Genomic DNA, 13,125 nt, shown 5'->3' with positions numbered 1-13,125 from the left:
ACGGGGGGCGGGGGGCATGCACGGGGCTGAGAAGGCTGGACCACGTGCCCGCTCTCCGCTCCCGCCTCCCCCACGTGCCTCCATCAACGCCAAGCTCCACTGGGCACTGCTGACAGCGGATTAGGGCCTGCGGTTGTGGGGTCGCTCCACTGGGGAAAGGGGCTGAGCTCATACACGTCTGGAGCCCTATTCACTACCCTCCTCCAACTTTCTTCTCTCCTGGGTCAGTGAGAGCCAGGATTTCAGCTGGAAGATCTGGGCAGCAGCTAGGGGTAAAAATCCAGGTGGGCCCCATCCCATTCTCTCCCAGCTCCCCCCACCCCCAACGCACTGAACGCAGCAGCTGCCCAAAGAGCTTGACGCTGGGAAAGGGAGGGAGACCGAGGGCTAGAGCCGGAATCCCGGTTATGGTTCCATGAGTTGGCCTTTCAGAGTTCCTCTGTCACGCGCCTGCCCTGCTGCCCCTGGAGCGGCAGAGGGTGGGGGTAGGGGAGTTGTTCAGTGATGCTGGCAGGGCCCGGGCATGAGGGACACTGGGAGACACTGCTCCTTGTTCTGGGTGAATTTGTGGACAAAATTAGACAGAGTTATGATTTCCTTTCCCTCTGAGGTCCAGGGCTCAAAGCCTATGGGATATCTGGTCTTTTGGTCTCCTTGACTAAGCAGAGCCCACTCCCAGCTTCCCACCCAGAAGAGGTGGAAGGCTTCACAGAGATTAAGGTGAAGTTGGAAGGTAAATGAGCATATCAAAGCACAGGCAAAGGGACATCACCTTTAATCTGGCGGGAGGTCACCAAAACCTAAGGTGTGGGGAGGAGCTGAGCCCCAGAGACAGAGGGTGCTAGTCAGGCCCTCTTCCATCCCCCAGACAACTGCCTGCTTCTGGGGGGTCAGGCATGCATGCCAGGAGGTAGGGGCTGCCTCCTCAGAGCCCCTAGCGACCGAGGGATGTGTGCTGCCGAGCTCAGGGGAAGACTGCTTGTGGACAAACACTCCTGAAGGCTCTTGTCCAGCTCCTGTCTGCTGCCAGAGACAGAAGGTTACTTGGGTCTCTTCCTTCTGGGCTTTTGAAACCAAGACTCTCACAGTGGCCTGACTACACTCACTGTGCCACAGTCTCCCCTGCTCTGGGACCTTCTATGTCTCCTTTGACCTGCTACAAAAGATCCACACTTTCCTGCTGGCATTTAAGGTTTGCGTAGGTGGCTTCAGGCTGACTGCCACCCCTGCATTCCTATGCATGTGCATAGTCTGTGATCATTTCCACCTTGTGCCTTTTAAAGCTTAGCACATTTCAATCCTCCTCCAGGACCATCCCAGCCTACATGACTCTTCTTGTCTTGAAATTCCACCAGGAAGGACCATCAGACCCATCTGTGAGGATCTTAGCACAACTAGGTCTCTAGATGGTGCACATTCATTTAGCAAATACTCACCAAGCAAAAATAGTGACCACCTCACCTTTTCAATTCTCTTTGCCCAATTTCACAAACTGAACTCGCCACTTTTCCTCTGAAATAAGTTTTCCCCATGCCTCTATGCCTTTTCTCATGCTGCTCCCCCCATGCCTTTACATATCCTGTTAGACTGGAAAACTAGTCACCTTGATGACCCATAGCAAATATCCCTTCCAGGCCAATTCCCTGGTCTCCTCAAGCTGGATTGTTTTCTCCTGCTCTCCTATAGCCCTTGAGCTTCCTCCCATCATAGCACTGACTGGGTGATACTGTCAGTTACTTGTCAGTCTCACACTCTATAGAGTGAGCTCTGGGAGGACAGGACCTAGATGGAGCTGGAGGCTGAGTATGTTCCTGGTGAAAGAATGGGTCCTAGCTTGCACTGTGCTCTTTGCCTTTTGGGGACTGGGCAGGCCTCCTGTGGGCCTCAGTGCCCTCTGCTCAAACTGAGTGGCTAGAGCCCAGAACCAGGAGATGCCAGGTGGAGTGTGAATTCCTGCCCACAGGGAGGCGCACCTGAAGTACACATAGCAGAAGAAGCCTGCAGTCTGCACGAGGAGGAAAAACAGGAAGATGCCTGGCCCCAGGCATGAGAAGAAAGTCCCTGGAGTACAGCCAGGTGCACCAGGAGCCTTGGTTGCTTCCTGAAAGGGACAAGTGTAAATTCCTGCCTCAGCTTCTCATCCAGAAGAGGAAGGAGACATGGATTCTGGGCCATGCATGTGCTCTGTTTCCCTCCCCCAGGCTAGAGGTACACCAGCTTTCATCCAGGAACCTACAAAGCTGCCTCCCCCACTCCAGCTCCCATGGCTCCATCTGAGGGGCAGCTGGGAAGGCCTGGGGACTGGGATCATCAAGGGCCAAAGGCTCAAAAGAAGAGAAAAGAAGTAGAGAGCTAAAGGCAGGGCGGGAGTGAGGGCAAGTGTAAGAGCGGGGTGGGACAGGGGCGTAGGGGGAAGGCCTGCTCCACCACCTGTGTCTGAATGACCTTGGGCACAGCCCAGCCCATTTCCCTTCCGGTCACTGGGGGTTAGACCAAGGGATCTCCAGGACCCTGCTGGTGCTAGGTCTGTGGGACTCTCCTGAGTGCAGAGAGGGCAGAGAGAAAATTCAGTGTCCCTGCATGTGGACACACACAGACACAGACATGGCTGTGCCTTTCAGGGATGCTGGGCAGGGAGGGCAAAGGTGAGGGGGTCCTGGGGCAGCAGGAGTGGTAGAAGAAAGGTGGCTGAGCCTGGACCACAGGATGGGTCTCCTGCTACCCCCTACTTCCCCTCACCCCTGGGCTCCGAAGATTCTTGTGCAGAAGGCTCAGGATCTGGTCCAGCTCTGAGAAGTGATGCTCGGTGCCCACAGGCAGGTAGACCTGGGCTCCTGAGGCCATGCGGGCAGCTGCATCCCTAGTAGGGGTGGGAACCAAAAGAGATGACTCATTAGCCCTTCTGGTTGCACCCAAATCACTTAATCTTTTTCTATAATTCCCATGGGTAGCACATGGGCCTGTTCCTGCGGACTGGTCTTTTCACCCCAAACCTTCTTCATAAATCCTGAGACATAGATCCTTTAGCTCAGGTAAGGATCTCTCTAAAGCTGTCAGTCTCAACCCCAGCCTCCCCTGGGTTCTGCCTTCCAGCTCCGACCCCCAGGGGATTTAATTCCTTTCCTTCCTCCCATTTGCCACCCTCAGATCTAGAAGTGTTAGGCTTTAGGCACAGCTTCCTTCTCCCTAGCATCCCCAGGGCTCTGCTTTCCCCAGGGCTCTATAGGTAGCTCCAGAGGCCTAGCCTAAAGTGAGGTGCAGGGAAACTGAAAGGGGAAAACAAAGGGACTATCTCCTTCAACTGGCCTGCTGTTGGCTCTGCTACCTCCAAGAACCCCCATCAAAATGTCCCATCCCTTAGCCAGCCATTGTGGAGGGCACCTGTAGTCTCAGCTATTCAGGAGGCTGAGGCAGGAGGATCACATAAACCCAGGAGTTTGAGGTTGCTTTGAGCTAGGCTGAGGCCATGGTACTCTAGCCTGGAGAACAGTGTGAGACTCTCTCTCTCAAAAAAAAAAAAAAAAAAAAAATCCCTTCTTTCCAGAAGGTTCAGATTTGTTAACCCTTCCTGGGGTGGGAACGTCCCATGGGGGCCTTCATATTGGGCTTCTCCCAGAGAGAGTTGCTTTTTATTTTGGGTGGGGGGGCAGAGTCTCATTCTGTTGCCCTGAGTAGAGTGCCCTAGTGTTATAGCTCACAGCAACCTCATACTCCTGAGTTAAATCAATCCTCTTCCCTCAGCCTCCCAGGTAGCTGGAACTACAGGCACCCACCACAACATGTAGCTTATTTTTGTAGAGAAAGGGTCTTGCTCTTGTTCAGGCTGGTCTTGAACTCTTGAGCTCAGGTGATCCACCCGCTTCAGCCTCCCAGAGTGTTGGGATTACGGGCCACCACTCTTGGCCAGAGAGTTGCTTTTGAATGAGGACTTTCAAAACTTCAAACTTGATACAGTTAAATTCAAGTCAAATCAACAAACTTAACTGCAACCCCAGCACTTCCAACTGCCAGGATTTGTGCTGGGTGCTCAAGAAATGATAAAAGGAATGAAAGGCTAATGGAGGAACTTCAGGCAGAGAAGCAAGGCGCAGTCCCCCCTCCACCTCCCATCCCTTACCGCATCTCTTGCAGGGTTTGGAGCAGAGTCTGCTGTCCACGGAGCAGGGTACTGACTTTGACAGAGTCCTACAGGAGGACCAGCCTCTTATTCAGAGCGCAGGGAAAGCCCCACTTTTCTCAGAGCCCACATTCCCTCCCAGAGTACGGTAGCTTCCTCCTCCTAGAGGCCTTCCCAGATTACTAGGGCCCTCCTTGTTCTGGATGCACTAAGTTTATTTGATCCCCTGTTCATCTGGATCTGTGCACATGTACCCCAAGCCCTTCTCCCCAAAGATGATTTCCCACCCATCCCCCAACAATGGCCACTCCTGGGCTTTTTCAAAATCCCTCTCCTTCCTAAAAGTGGCTGTATCCCCTGAAGGGGACACGGGCCCAGTCCTGTCCTGTTTGCCCGTCTTCTCCCAGGAACCTGAAGAAGAGGTAGCTACAAGCACAAAGGCATAATCCAAGCTGGGGCCAGTGCTGGTCAACACCCTGTGTTTGGGTCCCTGCATTGTTGAGTGACCTGGAGAGGGGGCCATCCTCTTCTGGGGCAGATGGCACCTGGCAGGAGGGGTCTAGGGCCTGGAAGGAGGATCGGAGAAGCTTGGCCCTGGAGTATGGGCACCCTCCCCTCTTCCCCTCTGCAGCAGTGCAACCTAAGCTGCTCTAGCCCAAGGACATAAGATTAAAACCTTGGGCTTTCAGTACCCAGCAAAGCCTGCAGGAACTGCTGGCCCCTCTGCCCAGTGCCTAACACCTTGGCTGAGTTTAGTTCTCAGGCCCCCAAATTGAGCATGACCTGAGGCCTGACTCCCCAGGGGAGGAGCCAGCTGGCAGTGGAGTTGAAATGAGGATTTTCATGCAACTGAGCATTAAGCAAGCTGTATGCAAATCACTTGCGAAGCTACATGCAAATTAGCACCTAGTCTATTTCTGTCATTCATCTACAGACCCGAATCTAAATACCTGGCATCTCCTCTCCCCAGCCCTAGCCCTGTGGTTCTGTGGGCATTTGTGAAAGCAGAGATGTCCATGTATGCTGCCCTGCCAGGTTTGGTGATCGGCAGCATGCCATCCCTGTCTCCTTCCTTCCAGACCTTGTTGGAGGGCTGGTTCCTGACTTGCTCCTCTTTGGAGCCTGCAGGTAGAGCCTTGGGTGCCAGAAGAGTCACTTACCCAGCCTCCCTCAGGCCTGGCCTGGCCTGGGGCTCCCATCTGCTGCTTCCATTGCCTGTCAGCCTGGGCCAACTGCTGAGAGAGACCCTGGAGAGCCCTGAGGATCTGGCTGTGTCTGTCCAGTGTCTCCTTCAGGTCAAAGAGCCTTTCCTCTGGGGATTGGGACAGAACTGGGATGGGCAGCCAGTTGGGTGAGGGCAACAGAGCCTATCTTTGGGGAGCACCCTGGAGAGGGCTGCCAGAGGTGAGGCTGCTGCTTCCAAGACTCTCCCCCAGAAAATGTGTCTGTGTTATAGAGATGGGACAGAACACCTAGGTCTGACACGCCATTTAGATATGGCCTCCTCAGGCCTCCATCTTCCCATTGGTTAAAGGATTCGGTTCCTGGTTCTAAGGGAAGAGGATCTAATGATTCAGATGGGCTCTTGGCCCACCTACCCACTTCCTGGGTCCCTACCATCTCCTAGTGCTTCAGAGGCTGGCTGTGGAGTAATGTCCTTCCTGCTGCCCAGAGTCAGCCTTGCCTGCAGCCCTTCCAACTGCCTCTCCAGGTAGAGCTGCTCCATCTCCAGGAAGGGCAGAGGGGAAGGCTGGGGGAGGAAGACAGAAAGTTGGGCGGAATCTACAGATCTAGAGGCTCCCCCACAAGCCCAGTCTGCCTTCCTGACCAAATACGCACACCAGGGAAGAGCCCTCAGCTTAGAAACCCAGCCCTGTAGTCTCCAGCCCTCTGAACTATGTCCCTTTCAGATCCCCACACCCTTCCCTCCTGCTGCAGCCTCGGGGCCATACATGCTGCTCTTCCTCTATTCCTCTAATCTTAGCTCCTCCAGGCAGCCTTCCCCATCCCCTGGATGGTTCATGGAGGAGCACTCTTTCTCTGTGCTCCCACAGCCTCCTGCACCCTTTGAGACCCTGTGATCACTCTGGACTATAACAGCCTGGCCCAGCCAGCCTGAGAGGCCTTGAAGACAGGGCCTGGCCCCCAGCACCATCCAACACAAGGCCTGGCCTGCGCAGAGCTCAGGAGGACAGGTGGGGATAAGGCTGGAATGGCAGGTCTGAGGGCCCTATGAAATAGGAGAGAGAGGGAAGGGTCCTGCCACTCCCAGGTAGCCAGGGCTAGCATCACCTCTGGGCTCGGCTCACTCAGACTGAAGGTCAGGAAGGATAGGACATCGTGGTCATCTGGAAGGAGGTAGATGAGGAATAAATAAGACCCCTTCACCCAGAACCCACTTCCTTGGCCCTCACCCCCAGCCTCCATTTTATCCCAGGGAGGCAGCTCTCTGACCCTGTCTTACTTGCTTCACAGGACAGGTATGAGGATCAGGTGAGTAGATGGGTGGATTGGCTGTGAAGGTTGAACCTCACACTCAGCAGAGGTGGGCCCGCGTGAATGAGAAAAGTGGATGATCCTGAAATACCCTGCACTAGAGCCATGCATGGCAGCAAACCAAGAGACACCCTCAGGTCCCAGAGCACATCTGCTACTGGCAGAGGCAACTTTGCATGGCTCTGACCATGTTACTCTTCTCCTCTGAAATCTTCCATGGCTCCCCAGTGCCCAGGGTCTAAAGACTATAATCCTGACGATCAAAGATTCACTTGCCTGCCTTCCAGTTGCAGAGCCTTCCATGGGCTTCCCATTGCATCAGATCTCTTTGCTCCATTTTCCTAAATATTCCTCCTCTTCCCTATTCTACCTGCCCCACAGTTCCCACCTAGGGGCACTCATGGGGCCCACACTAGAATACAAGCTTCTCTTGTTTTATCCAGTTTGAGACCTCCAAATCTTAGGGCACACATGACTTCTCCCAGTGGTAACTGAGGCCCAGAGAGAACTCATGCCTTGCCCAGGTAGCATGGTGGGGAAGTAGCTAACCCTACACCCAGTATGCTTAGGAAGATTCTTTAGTCCCACCACCCTGCTCTTACCTGCCCAGTGGGATCCTTCTGCCAGGGTGCTAGTGGCTGCTGAGATCCCAAAGAAACCTCCAGAGACCAAAAGCAGGGGCCCCACATCCACACAGACCTCATAGGGATCACTGGGAGTAAGGCCGCTGTTGGACACCTGAGGGACATGGAGGGAGTGAGGCCTCTGGTCCTCTGACCCCAGCAATAGGGCTTCGTCCTCACCTCTGACTCACTGGCTGCCCCAGCCATGAAGGAGGGCAGACAGCCACAGGGCTTGGTGTCAGAATGGCATGGAGGTGACTCACACTCCTGGTCTCATGCTAGCCCTACATGCATGTGTTCTGGGTGAGTGTTAGGAGTCTGTGTAGGGGTGGAGGATAGGGAACCTGCATTGTGTCACAGACACCAGTCTGTTGGGGCTGTGGGCACTCACACACCAACTCTGTAACCCAGAGCATTGGATTCTGTACTCCCCACCTGGAGGACCCCAAAAGCAAGAGGGGCCACTCACGCGCAGTCTCTGCTGCCAGTAGGTGATCCTTACTCGGAAGGGGTGCGGCTGGTTCCGGAAGTCCCGATGACAGGAGCCCAGCACCCAGCTGGCTCCATCCCTGCGGGCACTTGAAATCCAGCCAGGCCACATAGGACCCAAGGCTCAGTCACTGAGGGAAGTCCTGGAAACCACTCTGCTCAGTGCCTTCCCCAATGGGGGTGGCACTGCAGTGGGGGAAGGGGTGAGTTGGTATGGGATGTATTTCTGTAATCTACCTTGGATCTCTCTTGCTGTAGTCTGCTCTCTTAGGAGGAGAGAGGGAGGGAGGGAAGATGCTTTGCCTAGTGGGATGTCGAAACTTGGGAGTTTACAGAGAAAGAAGCAGGGGCCTCCCTGTGACCCTTCCCTAGGGGGCAGAGGTATGGACCAGCAGTGGGCTTTCTGCCTTCAGTCCCCCTGACCAACCACCTCATCCTCCCGCCCATCTCTCCCCTCTTCCTTCCCTCCCAGTCTTGCTACTCTGGGTAGGGCCTGTCTGTCCCCTTCCTACTGCATGGGTTAGACTGTAGGGAGATGACACAGGACATGTCCTAGTGGCCAAGGGCAATGTGACCAGCCCCACCTTCCCCAAGGGGCAGCGCAGCAAACTCTGGGGAGTTAGAAGAAGAGAGCGGAATCCTGAGTTTCTATGAACCCACAGGCCATGGGTACAGAAACTCTGGGACACTGTGGGCAGCCCACACCAGAGCAGCTGGCATTGCTGCCCTCAGCCAGGAGGGAGGTGGCACAAGACACAAGCCAGCAGTGCTAGAGCAGCCGCCTGGGTTTGCATTCCAAGCTGCGTGACCTCGGGCAAGTTACTTCACCCTCCCAAACCCCGTGTTTCCATCTTTAAAAAGAGGAGGCTAATTTAAACTACCTCATAACAAGGTTATGAGGGTTCAGTGAAACAGTGAATGCGAAGGGCTTGGTACAGCGTCTGGCGCATAGTAAGCTCAGCTCCATAAATGCCAGCAATTATCCTAATTGTTATGAGCTGAGGGTTGTTTGCTGAGAGGGACTCTGACAAACCGGCCCAGCTACTGAGGAGGCAGCCAGCTCGGTGCTGAGCGACAGAAGCCACGTCATCTGGGGAAAGGGAAGGAGCAGCTGGTTCAGGGAAGGGCACGGATCCTCCACAAGCAAGTCTGGGCTCAAATTTCGGCCCTGCACACACCGCTTTGTGATCTGGGGCATGTCACTTCACCTCTCTGGTCCCCAGAGTCCTTACCTGTAAATGGATTAATACTTCCCAGTGTCAAAGATGTTGGGGATGAGATGAGATAATGGGCATAGAAACGCTTATCACAGACCTCCGCCTATGTCACTTCCCCTGGGGCTATTGGGTGGTTCCTTGTTCCCAGGCAGGAGCAAGCAAAGTCTAAGGGGGCATGGAGAGAGTGAGCCCTCTGGTCCTCTGACCCTAGCAATGGGGCATTGTCCTCACCTCTGACTCACTGGCTGTCCTGGCCATGAAGGAGGGCAGACAGCCTCAGGACTTGGTGTCAGAATAGCATAGAGGTGGCCCGACCTCCTGGTCTCATGTTAGCCCTACATGCATGTGCTCTGGGTGAGTGTTAGGAGACTGTGTAGGGAGGCACAGCTGAAACTGAGTGGAGGGGTTTCTGGTGGGGGGGAGCAACCACCAGTTCAGAGTGAGAGGCCAGCAGGGATGGGAGCTCCAGAGATTGGTGCAGGGCATAGGTTGGTGGTACAGATGACTGTGACCCCCTCCCGGCCCAGGAATGGTGGTGAGGAGCAGTCCAGATAGACCTTACCCAAGTTGCTCATAGGGGCTGTGCCCGTCACTGGCCAGCACACGAATGGCAGGGCTGTTCTGCATGGGTTGGGGGGTAATCAGACTGAGCTGTGGGTGCAGGAGGGAGGCTAAGGCATGGGTGGGCAAGTGGGCAGGAGACTGCTACTCACCTGGATATCCTCAGCAGAGGAGTTGAAGAAGATCCCGATGCCATCCCATGAGGCTAAGCCCCCCAGAAGAGAGCCTACGTGGCCCCTGTCCCGCGTGTACCACACAGCCTGCAAGTTCCCAGTCCCTCAGCTCAGGCGTCCCTGAGGGTCACTGGAACCCCAGAGCTTATCACCTGCTCCCTGAACCACACCACCCTCCCTTACCATTGAGCCTATGTGGGGCCACTCACCATGCCCTGGGCTCCCCAGCGCCCTGGCCCAGTAACCCTCATCTGCATCTCTACCTCCCAGGCAGAGAAGGGCACGGAAGCCCTGCTCCACACGGCGCCACTGCGGTTCCTCATGGATGGTGCCAGCCGCACTTCTTCCAGGCCCAGGATAGTGTCTGTGGACCAGGGCAGCTCAGGACCCAGGCCCATTACACCCTTGCTCCCATTCACTGTCTCTTATTGGCTGGGGCTGGGTTCCAGGAGGAGGAATGAGAATGCCAAGGCCTGCCACTAAACAACAGCCAGCCAGTTGGACGCAGAAATCCAATGAGAAGTGAGAATGAGAGCCCAGAACAGCTGGGGTGGGGGGGCTTTGCCAGGGGACAGCAATGAATGACAGCCCTGTCTGCATCCTCATTTAAGCCCCACCATGGTCTTGTCTGTATAAGATCCCATTTTACAGATGAGGAAACTGAAGCTCATAAAAGGAACTGAGTGGACTGGAATTCAGCTCTATCTGACTCCAAAATATAAGCTTTTTCTGCCACAAGAGAGATGTGTGTGTAACCCTTCCTGAGGGATGAGGAAACTGAGGCCTTGTGAGGGAAAAGGAAATGCCTGAGGCCAGAGAACATAGAACACTTCAGGAGAGACCAGCCACAGGAAGGCTCAGGACTCCAGGCTATGGGAGATTGGAGGGACACTCTAGTGTAGTCAGATGTGGTTGGGGCCTCCTGGGAGTGGAAGGGAGCTAGGGGGCATTCCTGGATGAGGGAAGCATGAAGGCAAAGGGGTGGAGATGGGAACTGACCTGGAGGAAAGGGTGGAGTGTGTGGGTGGCGGTAGGGTAGGAGAAAGGAGCCCACCCTACCGTCAGAGAAGAGAGGAGGGAACCTTGGGGAGAGAAACTGAGGCAGATTTGGCAGGAACTGGAAGGGAATTCAGAGGTCCTACTCTAGCTGGCTCCCCCACCCCTCTGGTCTGCCAGCCTGGAACCTGGCCCAGGGCCCAGGCCCTGCCAGGACTTTCTGGAGGATGCTAATGCATCCTGTTTATCCTGCAAAGGCCAGGGAGAGGGGGCAGGGGGCTTGGAGGGTGCAAAGCCTGAAGTCCTGGGGTCTCTGGAAGCTGCCACTGCCTCTGCAGTGACTTGCAGGTGGCCAGGATTGTCTGCTGCCTGCTACACTTATGCATTCGGCTCTGTGGATTGTTTGTGTGACATTGCTCAGGACTGTGGGCCCCCAAAGCCTGACTCAGGAATGAATGAATGAGTAGACAATGGGTGATCTTGGAGAATATACCTGTGCTCTCCTACACATGATCTTTAATAGCCTAGATGTGTCAAGACCCAGAGCAGGAGACTCTGTCCTCCTGGCCCTGTGGCAGCACCTGGCTTGGTACCAAAAGACAGCCCACCCCATCCACGTCTCGTGCCTCTGTGAGGGAGGACTGGAAGAAAGACCCTACTGACAGAGCCTCTCACCTCAAAGGGATGTTTTGTTCTGGCTTCAGTCAGGAATTGCCATTTTTCAGAACTTATAGTTCATAGATAGAAATACACAGGGATCTTCTTTCTCTCTTTGCTTTGCTTGCTAGGAGGCTCTTGAGTTAAATCCATGGCCCAATTCTGAGGTGGACAAATCTCTCAGCATATGTTTTGGAAACTGGACTCATTCCATGGTCCGTCCTAACCCTATGTCTCATTCTTCTTGCTCACTCATAATTTAAGTACCTCTCTATTATATAGGTCCCTGTAAGTCATCACAAATCGGTTTTGGAACAAGATTAGGCAGAAGACAGCCCCTTCATAGGTCTGGGTTTAGAGGGCTCTGAATAGAACCTATGGGCTAAGATGCTCTCATCCTTGCTTCCGCCCCAGCACACATACAGGAAGGGCTAGTGCCTGCTCTGGGGAAACAGCTGGGCATGAGAATGCCCTGAAGGGGGTCCCTCGGTTCTCATGGACAGCCATAAGCCTGACAGGACAGAGCCAGGACAGTGAGGGTTTGTGCTGGTTGAAGCTGCCTTGTTTTTGTGCCTGGGACCTAGCATGGCAGCATGCATTCATCATTATAGGTTTAAGAGGCAGAAGAAGGGGAGGGGTCCAATGAGAGGCAGAGGAGAGAGAAGTTCTAGGGAAGAGGAGCAGAGAGGAGAAAACTGAGACTGGGAGTGGAGTGGAGCAGGAGACAAGCCTGGAAGGGATCCTGAGCCCCTGGCACGGTCTGCCCCAGGCCCTGTCCACTGTGGAGGCTGTACCTAGCAGACCCACTCCCCATCAAGTTGTAGCCCCTCTAGCATGCTGAGGGCCCCTGGGCATGGCTGGTACCCACCCCTGCCCTCACCTCCATGATGGCTCCAGAAGGGTATTCCAGCCCCAGGTAACGCCAGCCTTGGGCCTTTGAAGCTGAGCTTATACTCAAACCTGCGTTGAGGATGACCCCCCTGCTCTGTGCCATGGGGGGCCAGGAGCAGGAGAAGGCATAGCAAGGCATCTGGATCACTGACCACCGGCATTGTGCAGGAGCTGAGTTCAGGCCCTGTGCAAGACTGTAGCTGTGAGGCTAGGGAGGGGCTCCTGGAACCCAGCCAGGTAGGAGGAACTTGGGACTGGTCAGGAGCTGGGCTTGGCCTGTCCTCTCTCTCCCTCCCTCCCCAACTCAGACATCCTGTTCCTTCCAGGCCTGCTCTCTAGCCTGCCCCTCCCTCACCTCAGCCTGACGTGGACAGCCTGACCCCTCACCAATCTGAGTTCTGCCCCTGCTCCTGGCACAGGCCATCTTTCCACCTCCCCTTAGCTCCAGCAGCTGTTGGGGCACTCAGGGACGCCCAGACCCACCCTTCAGGAGTCCTGGCCTCTCCTCCCTTTTGCAGGAATGGTCCACTGTGTCCTGCCTCTTTCTCTGGCTATGGATGTTCCAACTATCTGGCTATCCGTCCACCTACCCTTCTCTTCTCCTAGCTTCCCCTTGTCTCTAGCTGAGATGCTCTGGTCTCTTCGACATCCCCCAGAGCTCATCCTCCACTTTCTCAACAAATACATTACATGAAAAAGAAAGGGAGTCTTAAGACAGAGCAAATAAGTGCAATGCGTGGACTTTTATGGAGCCAAATTTTAACCCACTTATTGGAAAAAAGTAAAACTGGGGAAATTTGAACAATGGATATTTGATTAATGAATTATTGTTAAAATTTTTAGGAGTCATTTATGATATTGTGATTTTGTTTTTGTTTGTTTCTTTTCTTTTTTTTTGAGACAGT

The 13,125-nt window shown here is 54.5% G+C and overlaps 1 protein-coding gene across 1 annotated transcript; it reads right to left on the bottom strand.

The window, feature by feature from the left end:
• Nucleotides 1–890: 890 nt before the first annotated feature.
• Nucleotides 891–12,381, bottom strand: LMAN1L (lectin, mannose binding 1 like). Its single transcript, XM_003784672.1, has 14 exons — nucleotides 12,210–12,381; nucleotides 9,886–10,040; nucleotides 9,656–9,763; nucleotides 9,505–9,563; nucleotides 7,706–7,805; nucleotides 7,216–7,351; nucleotides 6,410–6,465; nucleotides 5,735–5,867; nucleotides 5,278–5,429; nucleotides 4,612–4,683; nucleotides 4,118–4,185; nucleotides 2,740–2,860; nucleotides 1,974–2,101; nucleotides 891–1,020 (listed from the first exon to the last, which is right to left on the bottom strand). Exons 1-14 carry the CDS (start codon nucleotides 12,379–12,381, stop codon nucleotides 891–893), a joined length of 1,590 nt encoding a protein of 529 aa, XP_003784720.1.
• Nucleotides 12,382–13,125: the final 744 nt, after the last annotated feature.

This window comes from Otolemur garnettii, unplaced genomic scaffold, assembly GCF_000181295.1.
Source record: "Otolemur garnettii isolate 467f Iridium unplaced genomic scaffold, OtoGar3 scaffold00011, whole genome shotgun sequence".
Taxonomy (NCBI): domain Eukaryota; kingdom Metazoa; phylum Chordata; class Mammalia; order Primates; family Galagidae; genus Otolemur; species Otolemur garnettii.
Note: the sequence above shows the minus strand (reverse complement) of the source record. Positions and strands in the feature narration are given on the sequence as shown.

What these genes read in the sequence shown, in the direction of transcription:
- LMAN1L (XM_003784672.1), bottom strand. Translation starts at nt 12,381, where the DNA reads ATGCCGGTGGTCAGTGATCCAGATGCCTTGCTATGCCTTCTCCTGCTC. An exon ending in ACTGGCAGCAGAGACTGCGC is followed by an intron (nt 7,352 to 7,705) that starts GTGAGTGGCCCC and finishes CATGTCCCTCAG; the next exon opens with GTGTCCAACAGCGGCCTTAC. An exon ending in AGAATCTTCGGAGCCCAGGG is followed by an intron (nt 2,102 to 2,739) that starts GTGAGGGGAAGT and finishes TGTCCCTTTCAG; the next exon opens with GAAGCAACCAAGGCTCCTGG.